Source organism: Podarcis melisellensis (genome assembly GCF_964234715.1).
Source record: "Podarcis melisellensis genome assembly, chromosome: 16".
Classification (NCBI taxonomy): Eukaryota; Metazoa; Chordata; class Lepidosauria; order Squamata; family Lacertidae; genus Podarcis; species Podarcis melisellensis.
Genome location: NC_138533.1, coordinates 37,420,334 through 37,441,252, shown reverse-complemented (window position 1 = coordinate 37,441,252; position 20,919 = coordinate 37,420,334). Strand labels below are relative to the sequence as shown.

Sequence of the window (20,919 nt, the reverse complement as noted above, 5' to 3'; positions counted from 1 at the left end):
GCGGTAGGCAGTGGAAGACAGGAGTGCCAGGCGTGCTCTGGTCCATGGGGTCACGACTAAATGACTAAACAACAACAATTTGTAAATATATATGCATAGATTGCCAGTTTGCTTTATTCACTCTTGGTTGCTTTATTCACTCTTGGTTGCTGGTGTAGCCTCTCCTGTAGGAGGCACACTTCACAGGAAGTCAGGGGCGGCTAGGCTGCAACTGCTTTCAACTTTCTTCCATAGAATTAAATGGACATCACAGCCCATTCCAGGGGTAGACAATAAATTCCAGTCATTGTGATTGCCACTTTGCTAGTCATAGCGAGCCGCTTTGTGGTTGCTGTTTTTGCACAGACACAGTAATGACCACACTTCCCAATACAGCAATTCTGCCTTTCATGAAAGGCAAGATGGGAACACAATACATACCACCACCTTGATTTCCACAAAGAGAAAAAGGGTGTAGTATACATAAAGCAGTCTGCAAATTTCCCCTCACAATATCTTTTCTTCTCTTCCTAGAGACACCTTGGCCCATCACCGATGGCCAGATGCAAAATCTTGGCTTAGAATTATAGAATCCTAGAAGTGGAAGAGACCCGAAGGTCATCTGGTCCAACCCCCTGAAATTGAAGGAATCTCAGCTAAAGCATCCATGACAGATAACCATCCAACCTCTGCTTAAAAACCTCCAAGGAAGGAGAGCCCACAACCTCCCAAAGGAGACGCTTCCACTCTCTAACACCTCTTACTGTCAGAAAGTTTTTCCTGATGTTTAGCCAGAATCTCCTGATGTTTAGCCAGAATCTTGAAGCCATTTGTTCAAGTCCTACCCTCCAGAGCAGGATCAAACCTTAGGGATGATTATTCATTTCTGGGGTCTACGATGAGTAAAGGTTAGTTGAAAAGAACCTGATGTGGATAGCTTTCCCAGTGATGCCCTGTAAGAATATTACTGGACTCACTACTCTTTCTGCATCACTTATTTCTAACTGCTGTTACTCTTTTTTACACCTCCCCCTTTCACCTCTCCCCTTTCCATTGGTGACTTTTCTAAAGGTGGCAGGTGAAGACTTAGCCAGAACATGCTAGAGATATATGCACAGTGCATTGGGCTCATTTATTTATAATGTGTTTTATCCCAACCTTTAGCAAAAAACAACAACAAAACACTTCCAGAGCAGTGTTACAGATCAATGAAAAACCATCTACAATAGATGACATAAAAGGAAAAGGGAATGGGGATGGAGGAGGAAAGGAACAAGCTCCGGCACTACTGTAATTTTTAAACTTATAATAACCAGTTGGAATGGAAACAGTGCAGGGAGCTTGGTGGAACTGCTGCTGCTGCTGCTAGGTGACAGTTGCAGAAGAGCCAAAGGCAGCTTTGAGCAGCAGGGATGGAATAACCATGCTTCCCCTCTCTCTCTTTCTGCTCTGCAGCAAGCTGGGATATTGGTATTCATTCAGTACCACGAATGTCTATTTCCAGCCCGGCCTGCTTCTAAAATGTTTCCATCTAAGCCCTGTGTTTCATCCATAGTTCCATTTAAAGTCACACCTGCAGTCAGCATTCCAGAATGTGGCAGCCAGACTGGTGACTGGGAGTGGCTGTCGGATCCTAAAAGATCTACACTGGCTCCCAGTACGTTTCCGAACAAGTTCAAAGTGTTGGTGCTGACCTTTTAAAGTCCTAAACAGCCTGAAGCAGCGTCTCCACTCCCATCCTTCAGCCCGGAAACTGAGGTCCAGCTCCGAGGGGCTTCTGGCGGTTCCCTCACTGCTAGAAGTGAAGTTGCAGGGAACCAGGCAGAGGGCCTTCTGGGCAGTGATGCCTGCCCTGTGGAACACCCTCCCATCAGATGTCAAAGAGAACAATAACTACCAGACTTTTAGAAGACATCTGAAGGCAGCCCTGTTTAGGGAAGCTTTTAATGTTTGATGTATTACAGTATTTTAATATTTTTTTTGGAAGCTGCCCAGAGTGGCTGGGGAAACCCAGTCAGATGGGTGGGGTATAAATAATAAATTAGTAGTAGTAGTAGTAGTAGTAGTAGTAGTAGTAGTAACTACAGTGGTACCTTGAGTTAAGTACTTAATTCGTTTCGGAGGTCCGTCCTTAACCTGAAACTGTTCTTAACCTGAAGCACCACTTTAGCTAATGGGCCCTCCCGCTGTTGCTGTGCCGCCGGAGCATGATTTCTGTTCTCATCCTGAAGCAAAGTTCATAACCTGAAGCACTATTTCTGGGTTAGCGGAGTCTGTAACCTGAAGCGTATGTAACCTGAGTTACCACTGTATACAACTTTTAGAAGATGTCTGAAGGCAGCCCTGTATAGGAAAGTTTTTAATGTTTGATTTTTTTTTTAATGTGTTGGAAGCTGCCCACAGTGGCTGGGCCAAACTAGCCAGATAGGTGGGGTAGTAGTAGTAGTAGTAGTAGTAGTAGTAGTAGTAGTAATAATAATAATAATAATAATGCATATTTCTCTCATTGCTTTTCTGCATTCTGACTCTGAATGCAGGAGAAATGTATTAGGGACACAGCCAACAGCATTTGGGTTCTATGTATATTCTAAGCAAAATGGCCACTCAGGACAGCTTATACCTGCGTTTCCCAAGTTGGTACCATGGCAACCTCATACTGCTCCTTGGTGCATGCCCAGCCCTTTGCCCCTCCCATTTTTAATGATTTTTTTAAAAAGGACTGCTTTTTTAACCAGTGACTGGAAAGTGGCATGCAGGCATCTAGTGACACCTTGACCTGTGCCCAGAATGTCTTTGGACGCCACATGGGGCCTATGGGGAAGAAAGAGGAGACAGACAAGCTAGAGGCATACGGTGCATAGGATCGGGGCAGGGCTTACCTGGGTCCCCCCAATATTTTATTCAATTTGGCACCCCTGGCTACCAAGCTAAACCTTGAGGAGATTGTGCAGGGAGCACATCCATTCCCCAGAAGACCCTCCCATTATCTCATACCACCTGAGTGAACATGCTCTATCAATGGGAAATTTATAGGTTTGGGCTATTGGAAACTGCCTTACATCAGATCAGACTATTTGTCCATAGGTGGTGCTTGCTCCAAGGGCACAGTCCTATCAGTGCTTTCCCCTCACCCAAGAGAGACAGGACATGCAAACTGAGAATTTGCACACGCCGCACCTAGTCTTCTTAGTGGAAATGGTAGCGCTGTGATGGCAGTGAGCCCACTGGCAGTTTCGGGACCCAGGCAAATGCTTAACTGTCCCAGTGCCTGGAGGCAGCCTGGCACCTAGCCAGTATTGTCCACCTATGCTGACCGGCAGTGGCTCTTGGGTTTCTCAGGCTTCCCCTTCACTTGGTATCTGAGACTTTTAACTGGAGATACCACAAACCTCTGCACATGCTCCACCACTGAACAAGTTCTGCCCCGCTAACAGTGATGTTCCCAGAATACAGGCCAACCATCCCAGCAATATCTGCAACTTTCATCAGCCTTCAAGCCTGGGGTTTCAGCTTTCTATGGCAGAAGTAGCCAACAGGGTGCCCTCAATATGCTGTGGGATTACAACTCCCACCTGTCCCAACCAGCGCAGGTGTTGTGCTCCAACCATATCTCAAGGGCACCACCTTGGCTGCTGCCGCCTTGCCTAGGATTTCAGTTACATGCCAGATTTCTCACTGAAATAGTCAAACACAAGGGAAACCAGCCATGTTAAAAGAGGGATGTTCATAAGAGGAACTCAAGTTATTCATGTTTATTTCTTTTCTTTTTCTTTAGAGAGCACTGCAGGAAACAAAATTGGCAAAGAATTTGACTTACAAACAGGAAGCCGCCCGTCCACCCCTCGGCCTTCCAAAGGTTTTCAGCCAGATGCCTGGGGAATATTAAAGACATCGTTTGCTCAACATTTTCGCTGACAGGTTTCTGAGCGTCACCAAATTCAGCCGTTTTACCAGTGTAAAAAATAAAATGAAATAAAATTCAAATGCGTAAGACAAGGCAGTCGCAAGGCATGCAGTGCTCCCGTGCCGTGGACGATCAATTCCGAATCGTCAATTTGAGTTCCTAATGGCCTCGCGATCCAGGCTCCATCCCACAGCCAATTCCCTCGATGTCTCTAATTTGATATCTCATTGAAATGTGCCCTGTGCTCTGCAAAACCATCAAAAGCGAGAGACGGCCGGTGCATGTGCTGTGAATAGAAGACAACGCGCCCTGCCAGGCAGGAACCGTAACAGTGGAGGGGATCAGCTGCCTTCATGCCTTGCTGGAAGCTTCCTCTAGTCGGCCACTGCTAGGATCAGAATCCTGGACTCAATGAGCTCTCAGCTCTCGTCCAGTAAATCAAGTTGTATTTCTATAAAGCAGCCTTCCCTAACTGGGTGCTCGGGATCACAAATACCATCCTTCCAGGCCATTGGCCACACTGGGCTGACAAGAGGTGTCAGCCTCTGAAGAAGGTTGCTACAAAGCAGAGAGCTCTATCAGCAGCAATTAACCACGATGGCAAATTGGAAGCTCCAGTACATCACTGATTAGTTGCTGAGAGCGAAGCAATGGAAGAGGGATGTTGCCATCATCCCCTGGATGAATCAGCATCTTGCAGGCTGATGTGGGAAGCAGCATCCTGGAACAGAAGGCGCTGGGGCCTGAGGAAGAGGCTCTTCTTAAGAACTCCCCAAAAACATCTGTATGACACCAACCTGGATGGCTTTTTGTGGGCAGTTACTGTTTTATTTGTCCGATCATTTGATGAATGATGCAGGGATTTGAGGTTTGGGGGGGAGGGAGGTGAGCTGCTGTTTCTTACACTTGCTATTCTGGAATATTTTTTTAGCAGTGTTTTTGGGTTTTATTGCATTTTAGGGCCTGCTGGTCCCAGGATATGATCGGAAGGAAGATGATACAGCAACCTTGCTGAACCTGAGTATGTAAAAGCCCTCTTCTCAGGGATGGTACTTTTAAGTTTCAAAATGACAGAAAGGCGGGATTATAAATATAAATAAATAAATATAATAAGCCCACAATTTGCACACATGTAACTTGTGTGCCTTCAGCTTTGCACACTTGGCAAAACATATTTAACAAATTAAAAAGAGGGCAGTCAAAAAATGGGTGGAAAACACGTTGGCAATCCCACCAGCCATTGCACCCAATGCGTTTTGACGCTATGCAGTTTCAGCTTTAGCAATATCCCGGAGCGTAACCCCCACGTAAATTGCAGGTTTACTGCACTGCAATTGCTTTTCAATACTGTGAGCCGCCTTGCAAGCTCTAGAGCGCAAAGACAGGCCATTAATTAGGAAATGCAGAAAACTGCAGAACCAAAGCGGTATCATTAAATATTCCAATATATCATCTACTGAAGGAAAAAAGCCTATCCTAGAAGGCGCTTGGAGGCAATGATTTAATTGATTCTTTCCAGTGGTAAGTTCTGTGATCAATAATTTACAACCCGCCAAAGGTTTTTTCAAATTATTTCTGAACATTACGGGAGGAAATGTATCCACACTGGGGAAGGATAGCTTCCAGAGTTCAAAGTGAAATGTTAAAAGATATTTCAGGGGCTTTTACAAAAAAATCTATTTACACCCACACACCACAAGTGTTGCATTTTTTAGCCGACACCTCTGGCTACTGCTTGTTACAGATCAGTTCTCATAGGATTGCCTCCTTAACCCTTTAAAAAAACCAGCCACTCACTCAACCATCAGCTGAGAGTAAGACTCATAAACGTCACAAGAATTTCTCTTTCTCTTTTTTTAGGCCAGACTGACGTAATTATGTGGTTAAGTGAGACCAGAAGGATCTGGCCTCTGTCACATATGCTTTGGTCAAATCCAGATTAAATTACTGCAACATCCCCTAAATAGTGTTTGGAAGTGTCTGCTGCTGCAAAATGGCCCCTATCATTACCGTGCTGAGCACAATGTCACTAGAGGCCTGCTTTCTGGAGCACACGATGCCAGCCTTGTTTGAGTTGCACCCGAGACCCATTTGTTACTGAACAGAATTTGAAGGGCTGACAATCACTTCAAAATGTGCTGCGTCAGTGGTGAGCAGCCTGCAGCCCTTGGTCTTATTTCAAAAGCCCAACAGAAGGATCAGTTCAGACCTCTAGCAAATAATAATAATAATAATAGTAGTAGTAGTAGTAACAACAACAACTTTTCATACTTATGAAGCACTTCAAATTGTTTTATTCCTGTTGTAAACCACCCTGAAAATGAAAATAAAATAAATAACCATCCCTGAATGAAGGGACGCGGGTGGCACTGTGGTGTAAACCACTGAGCCTAGGGCTTGCCGATTGGAAGGTTGGCGGTTCGAATCCCCACAACGAGGTGAGCTCCCGTTGTTCAGTCCCAGCTGAACAACCTAGCAGTTCGAAAGCACACCCAAAAGTGCAAGTAGATAAATAGGTACTGCTCCGGTGGGAAGGTAAATGGCATTTTCGTGCACTGCTCTGGTTCGCCAGAAGAGGCTTAGTCATACTGGCCACATGACCCGAAAAAACTGTCTGTGGTCAAACGTTGGCTCCCTCGGCCAATAAAGTGAGATGAGCACCGCAACCCCAAAGTTGTGTGTGACTGGACCTAACTGTCAGGGGTCCTTTACCTTTAGCCCTGTATGAGCCCCATATTTTCCAGGTGGGAAGGGCAAGGCCAAGAGGCAACCAAGCAAGCTCATGGCACGGGACTCATGCTCTTAACCATTACGCTCTGCCCACCCCAGCTCTTAGTCTGTCTCTTCCAAACTCTTCCCAACCCTCAAGAGGTGAGAAATTAATCTAGATTCTAGGTCCTAGACGAACATCATCACGTATGATCAGGCTATAAATCAGCATAACAGTCTCAGTGATGTGCTGAGACAATACCAGGCTGCTCCCACCATTAAAAGAAAGAGAAAATTGGGGTGGGGGCTTTGAACACCAACAATCAAAGTACAGCACGGGCTCAAGCACATCTTTGCCATTGAAAAAGAAGGTGGAGCAAAGGCACACTTGCATGATACTCTCTCTTTGTGCTCAGGGACGCGGACTTATAAAAAATATTGGGGGGGGGCCCGGGAAAGCTCATGAATAATAAATAAGCTCATGGATATGCAAATAAAGTGGCGCCGCCTCCTCGTGAGCGAATAGGGGAGAGCGTGCTGCGCCTATTAATCAGCTCCAAAGGAAATTGGGTGGAGCTTTTGCTCGGGAGGGAGGGCAGGAGGCATGCAGCCCGCCCCCCCCTGTGCATTTTGGGCTGGGGGAGGGGCGGCGATGGCGCTCTGCTGGAGGGGCTCCGGAGATTATTGGGGGGGCGGAGCCCCCCCAAACGAATTTTTGAGGGGGCTCGGGCCCCCTCAAGCCCCATGGAGTCGGCGCCTATGTTTGTGCTGGCAATAATTGCTTTGTGAATAGCACCAAGAAATCTCCTTCCGCTGCTGGACACGGACACACACACAGACACACACACACTTGATGGAGTCCATCAAGGAAGTTCAGCTGAAAAGCCAGAGACTCTGTTGCAATATTCTGAACGAAGAAAACGTTACAGGATATGATCTGCACAGGAAGAACCAAGAGGGCTAATCACAATGAGCCCCAAACAATCTGAGTAGGGCTTCCTTCCAAGTAGATAAACTACTTGGTACTCTGTGCTAAAATGTTGTGGTTGTTTTTAATTCTGCACTGTCTGTACTGCTGAAGGCATTTTTATTATTCTGTAACTAGATATTATTCTTGAAAATAAACATACCCCCCAAAATCTGCACAATCCAAATTCTGCACGGCATTTGCAAGCAAGCAAAACTGAGTATATTGGTGCAATTTCTCTTATCAGTATAATTTATTATAGTTTTACCAGTCACCAATGGAGGAAAGAGCTACAGTTAACTAAAACTCTGAGGCCCCTCAGCCACTAGAGATCTGATCCAGTCACCTGCCTGGTTTCTGAGATCTCAGCAGACATTGCCCATACATTGCTAAGCATATAGTCTCATCTTGTACAGTGCTACCTCAGGTTAAGAACTTCATTCGTTCCGGAGGTCCGTTCTTAACCTGAAACTGTTCTTCACCTGAAGCACCACTTTAGCTAATGGGGCCTCCTGCTGCTGCTGCTGCGCCGCTGGAGCACAATTTCTGTTCTCATCCTGAAGCAAAGTTCTTAACCCGAGGTACTATTTCTGGGTTAGTGGAGTCTGTAACCTGAAGTGTATGTAACCTGAAGTGTATGTAGCCCGAGGTACCACTGTATTGTTACGCTGCGATCTTCGAGCGAAGGAGGGGGGAAAGTGGGGTTGCTTTTTAAAATATTTTGTATATTAAAAATGACAGCCAAGATTCCCCGGAAGCTGATACCATATTTTTGCTGCTGCACTTCCTCACACACAGCTCAGCTTATAAGTAGCTTAATCTGCTTTAACACCCAGAAACTTTCCCTCTTCATAAAAGGTTTTCACTTGCTGCCACCATTTTATTCTATTTTTGTCTTTATTCTATTTTTTGTCTTTCAGACAAAATGAAAAGTAAGAAGCATTTCCTTGTCTTTTCCATTTTTAACATCCACATCTCACCACGGCAAATACAATACTGATCAATCCTTAGAACTGAAAGCTTATAGGCAAGCGAGCCAACGAGTCAGCTTACAGGGTTTTTACTACTATAATATGTCAAGAAAATTCAACTCCATGCTAACTAGTAGTCAACTGCAAGTGAGACCAGGGGTCTTCAGCCTGGGGTGGGGGGCAGACTGTGAAAAACACAGCCACAACTGGCCTTCAGCTACAGCCTAGAGACAGGACTTGGTGGCAGGAGTGGGCAATATAATGGTATTTTTTCTCTTATTGCTATGAACTCCAGACCGTAATAAAGGTTTCATATTTTTTCACCCTGTAATATATAGAGAATGCACTGCCCAGTTGGCCTTGCAGACCCAGCATACAGGAAGCAGAACTTTACTGCAAAGTAAAGCCTTTTCTGCAAAGTAAATGGTCATTTCCTGCCTGAAAGGCCTAAGACCCTGCCGCCTCTCAGCTGGTGTTGCAGAGTAAAGAGCTTTACTTTGCAGTAAAGTGCTGCTTCCTGTGTGCTGGGTCTGCAAGGCCGTGGCTTTGCTCTTGCTTTTGTTATGCAGGTTTAAGGCACACACTTAAAGAGTAGACCCAGCACATATCAAAGATCTCTAGGCTGTAGCTGAAGGCCAATTGGGGAGCCAGTGAACTAGGTCACCATGGTGCTCTTGGGGCTGTGCTTTTCACAATCTGCCCCCACCCCATACTGAAGACCCCTGATCTCACTTGCAGGAGGCCCAACATGCAAAACAGAAATTCAGTGGCTCAGTGAGAAGTCCCCAGCATCTACACACAGAGACTGTGGCTCCATTTGAGAAAACACTGCCTGGGCCAGGGGTGGGCAGAAGCCAGACTGCAGCCCCCCAAAGTGGACCATCAGATGCCTGCTGGTTGTTGGGGATCCTGGACAGAGTACAGTATTTAAGGGCGCTTCCAGGCTGTCAGTGTTTTGCAGGAGATATTCAACTGAAGACCAGAACTTTGGGTCTGCACATTTCAAGGGGACTAAAGTGCTCTATTGCCCTAGCATAGCAGATCAACTTTAAAAAACTAGGACATTTTGCTCTGTGGAAAGTGACAGGGAGATACATTGAAAAGTGTGGGATGAACAAATGATTAACAGGAATATATGTTAACGGCCTGCAAACAAGTAAAATGAATGTTAAATAAAGACAGAGAAGTCTAACCACCACATAAGCTTTGTGCAAGCAAACCGGAATGAATGCTGAAAAACAGGATGCCTGGAGGAGCCTGTAGTCTGATTCAGCACAGCGCTGGTCGCTTTCTTAAGCAACAGTGCATAATTAGGATCATTTGTGCAGATTAGCAGTGCCATTAATATCAGGAGAGCCTAAGGTTGCACTCTTGCTTTATAAATTTAAATACACATCAAGAGACAACAAGAATTGTAGTTTAACAAAACGTTAAGGTAGATTGAGCAGAACTAGGCTGCCCATCACAGTCTAGGCTGCAATCCCAGGACACCCTTACATTACATCACATCAAGTGTTTTTAAGGGCAATCAGGAGTAACGAGCAAATTAAAGGGGTAAAGGTGGGTAGAAAAGAATATAAAGTTAAAGCTTTCGCAGATGATTTGGTATTAACTTTGGAAGATCCTATGAATACAGTATCGGAAGTATTGAAAGAAATTGAAAAGTTTGGACAATTGGCAGGATTTATGTTGAATAAGAAAAAAACTAAAGCTATTACCAAAAATATTGATCAGGAGTTAGTTAATAGACTACAGCAGCAAACTGAGATAGAAGTGGTTAAGAAAGTAAAATATTTAGGGGTTTGGTTAACCCCCAGGAGTATTTACTTGTTTCAGAATAATTATGTTCCAACATGGAATAAGATTAAAAGGGACCTTGAGGTATGGGGAAGAATGAAACTTTCCTTTTGGGGAAGAATTACAACGATAAAAATGAATGTGCTACCGAAGATGTTATTTCTATTCTAAACAGTTCCAGTAATCAAGGGGGCAGCAATTTTTAAAAACTGGCAAAGAGAAATTTCAAGGTATATCTGGCAGGGTAAGAAGCCGAGGATAAAAGTTAAGATTCTAACAGATGTAAAAGAAAGAGGAGGCTTAGCCCTGCCAGACCTGAAATTATATTATGAAGCATCTTGCCTCTGTTGGTTAAAGTAATGGATAAAATTACAGGACACGAATGTGTTAGACTTAGAAGGTTTCGATAATAGATTTGGGTGGCACGCGTATTTGTGGTATGATAAGAAATGGGTCCACAAAGGTTTTGAAAATCATATTATAAGAAGGTCCTTGATTGAAGTATGGGAAAGATACAAAAATTTGTTGGAACAAAAAACACCTTATTGGTTATCACTGCTAGAAGCGATGAGCGTGAAGAAAGTCAATATGACAGGGGGCTGGGTAACATATGAGAAATTAATTTGTAAAAGTGAAGGAAAATGGAAAATGAGACCATTTGAGGACGTTAAGAATTATGTGAATGACTGGCTGCATTTTTTTCAAATTAATGAGATGTTCAGAAAAGACTTAAATGAAAGGGGCTTTGCTGATAAAGAATCCAAATTTCAGACTGACATATTAAATAATGACTGTAAGATATTAGCAAAAATGTATAAGATACTGCTGGAATGGTACACGAAGGATGAGGAGGTAAAATCTGTGATGATTGATTGGGCCAAAGATATAGGACATAATATACAAATGGAGGAATCGGAAAGACTTTGGAAAGATGGTATAAGATTCACTGCATGTACTGCTATAAAAGAAAATGTTATGAAGATGATGTATCGATGGTATATAACCCCCGTAAAGTTAGCAAAAATGTATAAGACAAGTAACAAATGTTGGAAATGCAAAGAAAAGGAAGGCACTTTCTTTCACATGTGGTGGGAGTGTAAGAAGGTAAAATGCTTCTGGGAAATGATTTATAATGAATTAAAGAAAATGTTGACATATACATTTACTAAGAAACCAGAAGCGTTTTTACTAGGTATTACAGGGAATGAGATAAACAAGAAAGAGAAGAAGTTATTTTTATATGCGGTGACTGCAGCAAGAATACTGATGGCCCAGAAATGGAAACAAGAGGAGCTGCCTACGATAGAAGATTGGAGAGCTAAAATGATGGACTATGCGGAATTGGACAGAATGACAGGACGGATTCGGAATCGACGAGATCAAAGATTTACAGAAGATTGGGAGAAGTTTACTCAATATTTGCAAAAACTAAGTGATAACCAGATTACGTTTGTAAGTTTTAAGGAAGCTCTGTGATGTGAAAATCCAATAATGAGTATAAACATTGAAATTGAAGTTACCAGTATAAACAACAATAAGTAGGACTGTGTTAAAAGTTATAAAATGAAGGAAGTTCAGACAAATTGAGGGAAGTCAAAAATGGAATTAAGAGGTAATTAAGAAAATTTGAATGTACAATTCTATTTTCTTTTTTTGTATTTGTAAATCAATAAGAATATAATTATTTTTTTTAAAAAAAGAGCAGGCTTCCTCGGACTCGGCCCTCCAGATGTTTTTGGCCAACAACTCCCATGATCCCAAGCTAGCAGGACCAGTGATCAGGGATGATGGGAGTTGTGGTCTTGGAGCGTCTGGGGGGCCGAGTTTGAGGAAGCCTCCCTTTGAGGGTGGTGAAAGGCAGGGACCTTCAGTCCTCACAACTGCCTCATTGAAGCAAAACCTACTGGGAAGAGTTGCTGGGATCATTAGGCCTGCACTGTTTTGCTATCTTAAAATAAAGAGTTAACTGCAAAAAAAAAATACATTACATCATGCAATAGAGACCTTCAAACTGGTTGGGCAGGGTACATCAGTAAGCATGGCTCCATTCATTCTGTGTTCACCCTCATAACACCCTTCTCATGTTACATAGGTCTCTATTGTTCCAAGTTGTACATACTGGAAGCTGAGGCAGAGAGAGAGAGAGAGAGGCTTGACCAAGGCCATGCAATGAATCCATGGCGGAGGGGAGACTTGGGGCTGTTCAGATTCAGATTAGATTAATTTATCTTTTGAAAAAACACTAGTTACCCTCCTTTCATGTTTCAAGATTCTCAAGACAAGTCTGAACGAAATAAACATACTTTTTTAAAAAAGGAACAACCAAAACAATGGAATATGGGGTTCTATGGGTTCTCCCAGTAGTCTGTGTGCCATACAAGTAAATTTGGGAGAGATGCAGTGCGCCCTACACACCTGTCTACTACCTGCATGTGATGCATACACTTCAACAGCTCCAAGCACTTGCCCCACCTGTCCTCTGAAGCACAGCAAACTTCTCTGAATTGTGTTGTGTAGAAATTAGCAGCAAAGTCCTATCACTTTAACATGGCACCTCTGGAAAATGAGGCAGAAGGGTCACCTCCTGTGTTCCATTGGGTAGATCCTTTTCTCAAATACCTCCTAAAAAGGTGGAGCAGGACAGTGTCACCTTCCATGTTTCAACTGGCATGAAAGGCCCAGTAGATGACGCAGCTGGGGAAAGCAGGGGGCACCACACACACACAGTGGAGAGGAAGCCCTTATGGGACACTTGGAGGGGGTGGGATTTCCAGAACTACTACGGAGGACCCAGTTGGCTAACAACTGACAGGGCTACGTAACTGGCCAATGTTCACAAAATGTTCACAATGTTCACAAAAGTGCCAGGGAGCCAATCAGGAACAATTGGCAGAATTCCATGACAGACTAGAATTCCACAAAGCTAAGTGTTGAGGAACCATCAAAACCAAGGGGTGGAGTGTGGCCCTGTGCCAGCTGGCAGGCAGAATTTACAACATCAACCCCCTCCCCAGTCAAACAAAATTTTGCAAAAATGATGTCCTGGGGCAACAGACCTGCAAAGAAGGCCTGGTGGGGATATGACATGACAGGGATAAGCTGTGAGGATGCACCATGGGAAATGAGGACTCCAAGCCAGAACGAGAAGTAATAGGACTAGGCTAGGTAGAGTGCATTGCAGGGCAAGGAATGATGGGCTTCTGCTCTGGGTAGCACAGGTCCAAGAGGAGCTGAAGGTAGACTGGTGTCGTCTGGCGGGGCTTATGGGTCCACTTGGAGGAAGAAGGGCATCCACTGGTCCTCAAACCTGCAGGGCCTGTGGAGAGTGGAGGCACTGTTGCCAAAGAACCACCCATATTCAGTTGAGCAAGGGAAGGAACCAAAAACAGCATCTCATTTCTGCAGCTGCTGGGGTGCTACTGAAAGCTCACCTCACTAACTCACACAAAGTCACTCCTCAGCTCCCTAGAACGTTGCCACCAACATGTCATGTCAATGAAGGTTCAAAAGTGCTCATCAAGCTGCCCATGGCCTGCAACTCCTGGAGTTTGGCCAGAATCCCTCCGCTGCCTGAGGATGGCAAAAACCAGGGCTCAAAAGATGGTATTTCATATCAGTTGGGAAGCACCAGGTGGACCCAAGTCTGCTCCTGGTCTCCAGCCTGCTCCAGTGCAGCCTGCTGCTCTGTCCTAGACCTCAACTGTGCTTCTTCTCTACCCTGCCCCAAAGATTTGGGAGTTGTTTCTCCATCCATGAGACCACAGACCAACAGGCTATTTTACCTGTCTTTTTCCAGGCATCTTGGTACCTTCTGTGTCTTGCCTTTCAAAAAGAACTGTTATTGCATGAGTGAACAGTCAGATATATTTGAGCATCCTTACCCTCGTTCTATCCTCGATCTCATAGATGTGAAGCTGCATGGGAACGTTAAAACTATGCAGGATGTTTCCACCAAACACCAAGGAATCTACTGGAGTATAGACAGCATGTATCCACCCTAGAAAGGTGGGGAGAAAATGAAAGACATCGGGAAAAGAACACACCCCCTGGGAAAAACCATCTGAGCATGGCGAAGTAAAAAACACTGAAAGGTGAATGGGGTGAAGGATTTAAGGGGAGAGAACAAAATGGGGGGTTTGCGTGATAAACATGTCAGCATGCAGGTTCTTTCCTAAAGCTGCATACAACACACAAGAGCACACTAGGATCTTCATGTGCTCAGTCAGAGACTAGGCAGCTGTTGCGTGGTAAGCCCTCCACCCCCCAGGTAAGTATAATAAATGCTGTCTTAAGTAGTGTGTAGTTTCAGTGACCACAGAATGTGCTAAAATTCCCCCAGTCATGGTATTTTCACTATAAAATCTGAAGGGCCTGTAATATTGTTGTCCATATCCTCAAGGCTTGAACAAAGAACCTCAAAGCTGGAGGCTGTGACTTCGCCTAGTAGGCTACCTAGGAACAGTTGTGTACAGGACCCAAAACCCCCAGACTTCAAGCACAGGACAGAAGAGGAGTGTGCAACATCATTGCCTCCATTTAGCAGGCAGCATGAAGCCTTGGAGCTAGCCAGAGCTGGGATGCCTATCGGAAGTTTGGCCTTCTGGCCTTACTATGTGAACAGAGTACTACTACCTGCCGGCTTTAGCTCAGAGGCCAGCTCAACACCTTCCCTCCCCAAACTGAGCAGCCAGAGGCCTCAGGAACACTGGATTAGAGGCTCACAGGTCTGGAGGATGCACGTAACACAATCGGGAGGCTGAAACAAATCACACTATTTCAGACCGCAAGGAAGGCACACATTGTTTTTCAATGCTTTGCTGCTTCTAAGAACTCCCTGGGAACAGAAAAAAAACAGTCCTGCATGCAAAGGGGCAGGCAAGTAGCTTTCTCCCAGGTTTGTTACCTTTCTACTTGTAGGAAGCAACAACCTGCTGTAGATCCAGCAATGGTTCAGGTCTGGATCAAGTGATGGCCTTCCATGAATATATTCTAGTCCCAAAAACATGCAAGGAGAAGGACATGGCTTTGAAAAACAGTTGCATTACCTGAAGGAATGAAGAAGGTGTGCCCTTGTTTCAGTTCAATTCTTTGGCATAGCTCCACCCTGTCCCCCAGAAAGATATCACTTTGCTTCCCTGAGAGAACCCATTCCTCATAGAGTTCTAGGTTCTGCAAAGTTGGAGGGATCAGCCAGAAGATCTAGAAATAAAAATGAAAAACTAGAAGCAGGGGAATCTCTTCTCATACCCCAATAAACATTTCCTCAAGGTTTCTCATCATTATCCAAGGAGGTGCAGAATAAACGTTTTTCACACTTCAATGTTTCCTGCTTAAAGGTTTCCCCCAAAAAGACCCTTGCAAAAGGGCTGTGCCTTGATCAGAAGGACTTCCAGAAATCTCTCTTGGAAATTCTTTTCGGCTTTCCCTTATGGTAATTCTTGGCTAGTTGTATCATGATCCCAGAATCCTGCCATGACCAGTCAGTGTGCCTACGTCTTGCTGTTGTCGAATGCAATACAACTTTTAGTTTCACTGCTGTATCACTGATATTTCCCCCAATGCATTTTACTGATTGTAAACCACTTTGTGAGATAAGCAACTGGAAAAGCAGTACAGAAGTCTTTTTAAAAATAATAAGAATAAACCAATTGGTCTCATGCCAATATTTAGCCCTAGATGGAGTTTACCATCTGATTTGGGCGGCATTTTGTCTTGGCATGCCAGTGGTTCTACCAGCTTCACAATATTCACACCTTTCATGCCTGCTCTAGCCAACAGGTATGCCTGTTTCATGCTGCATACTTGAACCTTTCCCCACACTGTTCTATTGTGTAGCTAGGTACTTTCTTCACCACTTTTGGGGGGCCTTTTTGTTTTATTGGCATCCGTCTGTCTCAAGAGACAGGGGGGAAACTGAGGTTTAAGATCACCCAGTGTGTTCCAGATCTACTAGGGGCTTGTGTTGTCCAGTTAATGGTGGAACACAAAAAAATATTGTATGTTCAATGGAGCCTGATATGGCTAAATACGTCTAAACCAGCCTTGCAGAGCTCCTGGTGCCAAATCTGTTCCCAAGTAATGTACGAGTTTTAGGCAAGCAATTCCCAAGAATTGAAATCAAGTTGAGCGCAACAAGCCAACCGCACTTCTGCTCTGCAGAAGAGATGCTCAACTTTTCTTCAGTTCCTGACTGAGTGGGATGGAGGGCCAGAGCACACTTAAATTGCAGCCCCAACAGTGGTAAGAAATGGGGCAGAAAAATTGAGTGGCAGTTGGTCTCTGAGACCTCATGATTTGATCTCAAGAAAGGGACCTGCAATTCTAGTTGCAGAACAACCAGCATATATAAACATTTAGTTGAATCCCAATAAAGGTAAAGGGACCCCTGACCATTAGGTCCAGTCGTGACCGACTCTGGGGTTGCGACGCTCATCTCACTTTATTGGCCGAGGGAGCCTGTGTACAGCTTCCGGGTCATGTGGCCAGCATGACTAAGCCACTTCTGGCGAACCAGAGCAGCGCACGGAAACGCAGTTTACCTTCCCGCCGGAGCGGTACCTATTTATCTACTTGCACTTTGACGTGCTTTCGAACTGCTAGGTTGGCAGGAGCAGGGACCGAGCAACGGGAGCTCACCCCGTCGCAGCGATTCAAACCGCCGACCTTCTGATCGGCAAGTCCTAGGCTCTGTGGTTTAACCCACAGCGCCACCCACATCCATGTGTGTGAAAATAAATGTTCAGTTTCTGTTAATTGATTCTCATGGGAAACTTGCAGATTCTGGCTTCAAACAATTAACTCAAGGCAGTGTCAATTTACTCTTGGCAGAAAGCCCAGGTCAGCTTGACCTAGAAACTGCTTACTCTGATTGGTTAACGACCAGCATTCAACTCTTAACTAGGGATTGCTAGCTCAGTTTGATGTGAGGTGTGTTAGGAGTAGAAGTGCTGTGTATGGTTTTGAGAGAGAGAGAGAGAAAGAGAGGATTTATTTTGCTTTTATTTGTATGCAGAAACTCTGCTGGTTTTATTTTCTCCTTTTTAATAAATCCTGTAAATAGTTATTCTGAGTCTAGCTGACTAGTCATTACTGCCGCAACTAGCTTCTTCGCTGTGCAGGAAAACTCTGCTACGTTTGGGCTAAAGCCAATAGGGCTATGCCTGACACTTCAAAGTTCCAAGAGGTTATGGGTATTGTGCTGCCAGCCTGAGTTGTGGTGGTGTCAGCATCAACGGTGTTGGTTCCAGTAGTTCCAGAAGTTGTTGTTCCTGGCTGGTTCCTGACCGTGGTGAGCTGGTGACGCAGCGGACAGAAGGACAACAGCTGCAGCGTGTGAGTGCTGGGTGCTGTGGTTCCTGTTCTCTCTCTCGGTGGTCGTGAGTAGCTGGTTCCGGGTTCCAGGGACATCGCTCTCAAGATGGCCTCACAACCAGTTCAGATGGCTTTTGAGCGTCTGAATGACTCCAATTACTTGCTGTGGTCGGAACGCATGCAGGCAGTGCTGCAGAGGGATCGTCTCTGGCAAGTGGTGAGTAAGTTTCCTGTGAAGCCTGATGATGAAGACCTCGATAAAGACCAAAGAGCAAGGGCCACAATTGTCTTGGGGCTTGAAGATTCCCAGTTGCCGTATGTGAGGGGAATCAAGACAGCTAGAGGTGTGTGGCAAGCACTTAAAGAACTCCATGTGCGTGAGACAGCGGTTTCCAAGCTGTTCATTCGCAAGGCATTGTACAAGGCAATGTTACAGCCTGGGGTTACAATGCAGGAACACCTACACAGTTTACAGTTAAAGTTTGCAGCGCTACAGGAAAGAGACTGTGCATTAGACCAGCAGGAGAAGGTGGCTATTATTTTGAGTTCTCTCCCGGAAAGCTGGGATAATTTAGTTTTGTCTCTAGAAGGCATCCAAGAGCGTGATTTATCAGTCAGTTATGTTACTGGGCGTTTGATTGAAGAATGGCAGAAGAGGCAAGAAAGGTCGTTTGCTGCAGAGGCTTCTACAGGCGGGCGGTTTGGAGAGAGTTCTCATGCCGTGCCAGAGGTGAAGCAAAAGCAGCGTACCGGTGAGGAGTCAGTGTTTGCTGTTAGGCGTTGTTTCCAATGTGGGTCTTCAGCGCATCTAAAACGACAATGTCCGGAGTTGGTCAAGTCTCAGTGGCCGGTGCAGGAGCAGAGACGAGATCAGCAGCAGCAGCAGCGGAAAAAGAAATTCTTCAAACGAAAACAGTCGGCTCAGCTGGTGACCGCCGAGGTCAAGATTGCTGATGAGAAACAAGCTGTCTGGGTGGTCGATTCGGGAGCTTCTCGCCACATCGTAAACTCAGATGACTTGTTTGTTTCCAAGAACTCAGCACAGCGCAGCCAGGTGGCTCTAGCAGACGGAAGTACTTCCGAAGTGACTTCAGGGGGTGCAGTTTTTGTTCCTTGTCTTCGTGAATGTCTGCAAAATGTACTGTGTGTGCCTTCATTAAGGAGCAATCTGATGTCTGTAGATTGTTTGCTAAAGGCTGGGTTTAAAGTGTATTTTGAAGGAGACAGTTGCATTATTAAGAAGGCTGGTGAGATTTTAGGCACTGCTAAGTCAGAGGGAGGCTTGTTTTGGCTTAAAGCAGGATCTCAAGTTGCAGCAGTAGTCAGTAAATCTCAGCCTGCAGTGAATAACAAAGCTATACATGACAACTGTGTGCACTTATTGCATAGGAAAATGGGGCATGCTTGCTGGAAAAGTGTACTAAAAATGTCTGAATTGGTTGATGGGGGTGATTTAAAGAGTTGTAACAAGTACCTTGATTGTAATGTTTGTAAAAAAGTTAAAACCCACAGAGTCTCTTACCCCAGAAGTGACAGAGTTAGTGAGTCACCGCTACAGCTGGTTCACATGGACGTAATTGGTCCATTTGCTGTAAGCAGGGGTGGATCGTGTTTTTCATTAACAATTGTGGATGACGCCACACGTTACTCTTGGGTTTTTCCCATGAAGAATAAGGGTGACGTGTTCACTAAATTTAAAGGCTGGGTGGCATCTGTGGAAAGATTTCTGTCCACTAAACTTAAAAGGATTCAGACGGACAGAGGTGGTGAATTTATGTCAAATGCTTTTAGAGATTGGTTACAAAAGCGTGGCATTGGGCATAGAAAAACGAACGCTTTTTCCCCAGAGGAGAATGGCGTTGCAGAGCGAAAAAACAGATCTTTGCAAGATATGATGTGTGCCATGCTTGATGATGCTGATTTGCCCATGTCTTATTGGGGGGAGAGCATGCTCACCGCGTGTTATCTCCAAAATAGGCTCTTTCATCAAACAATAGGTACAACTCCGTACTTTAAATTGTTTCAGGAAAAACCCAAAATTGACCATTTGCATGTGTTTGGATCAAAAGCCTGGGTATTAATTCCAAAACAAATGAGAAAGAAGGGAGATCCTAAGACCAAACAGTTAGTGTTTGTGGGCTACCAGGAGCTGGGAAAAGGTTTCCGTTTTGCTGAAAGGACAAATGGCATTGTGATCTCCAGGAATGCCAGTTTTTGTGAACATAGTAGCTGGGAGAGACTACATGCCAATACTGAGGTTTGGTTTGAACCTTCCCAGGAGCTTCATGACTCTGAAGGTAGACACAGGGAGTCAGAGTCTGAGGGGGAGGAAAGTTCAGATAAGAGCTCTCAAGAAAGTGGAATTAGCCAAAGACCAGTTGCTAAGCAACAAAAGAGAGGTCGTAGTTCTGAAGAGGAAAGTGGGTCAGAAGAAAAATTTTCTCCCAGAAGATCTAAAAGACAAAACAAAGGAGTGCCTCCAGTGCGTTTTTCTCCTGATACTGCAAATGTTTTTAGTGTGATTGCAGAACCCAAGAGTTTTCAGGAGGTGTTAAAGTTACCAAAAGAGGAGGCAGAGCGCTGGAAACAGGCAATGGAGGAAGAGATGTCCTCTCTGAATGAGCACAAGGTTTTTACACCAATAGCAGCGCCTGAGGGGGCAAAGATTGTAGGCTGCAGGTGGGTGTACAAACTTAAACCTCTGGTGACAGGAGAGTACAAATACAAAGCTCGTTTAGTGGCACAAGGATACTCTCAGAGGCCTGGAAAAGATTATGACGAGACTTAGGCCCGGTTAGGACATATCTAGGGTTGGAAGTGTGCTAGGCCCAAGATGGCAGCTGCCTAATTAGTCAGCAGAACAAAATTAAACAACTACTGACTACATACAGAATGCAGGATTGCAAAGGGGCAGTGGTGCCTATGGATCCAGGTTTCATAAAAACACTTCATACAGATGAGAGTCCTGAATTTGAACATCCTGATGTATATCACTCTGTAATTGGAAGTTTATTGTATCTAGCACAGTGGTCCAGACCTGATATTAGTTATGCAGTAGGCATATTAAGTAGATTGGTCTCAAAACCCACACTAAATGCCTGGAAAGGGGTAAAACAAGTTCTGAGGTATCTCAAACAGACAATTGGCTATATGTTACAATTAAATTCTTCAGAGGATGAAATGTTGAGTTGCTTCTGTGATAGTGACTGGGGAAATTTGCCGGATAGAAAATCTGTCACAGGACTGGTCATAATGGTCGGTGGAGCTTTAATCAGCTGGCG

At 44.7% G+C, this 20,919-nt stretch overlaps 1 protein-coding gene across 5 annotated transcripts in view; it reads right to left on the bottom strand.

The window, feature by feature from the left end:
- Positions 1 to 20,919, bottom strand: part of KDM2B (lysine demethylase 2B) — a 93,917-nt gene that overhangs the window by 35,197 nt on the left and 37,801 nt on the right. For all 5 annotated transcript variants that reach the window (XM_081893250.1, XM_081893249.1, XM_081893252.1 and 2 more), the window contains 2 exons: positions 15,373 to 15,526; positions 14,209 to 14,324 (listed from right to left, as the gene is read on the bottom strand). In XM_081893250.1, the coding sequence (XP_081749376.1) occupies positions 14,209 to 14,324; positions 15,373 to 15,526 (270 nt within the window). The remainder of the gene's footprint in view (positions 1 to 14,208; positions 14,325 to 15,372; positions 15,527 to 20,919) is intronic.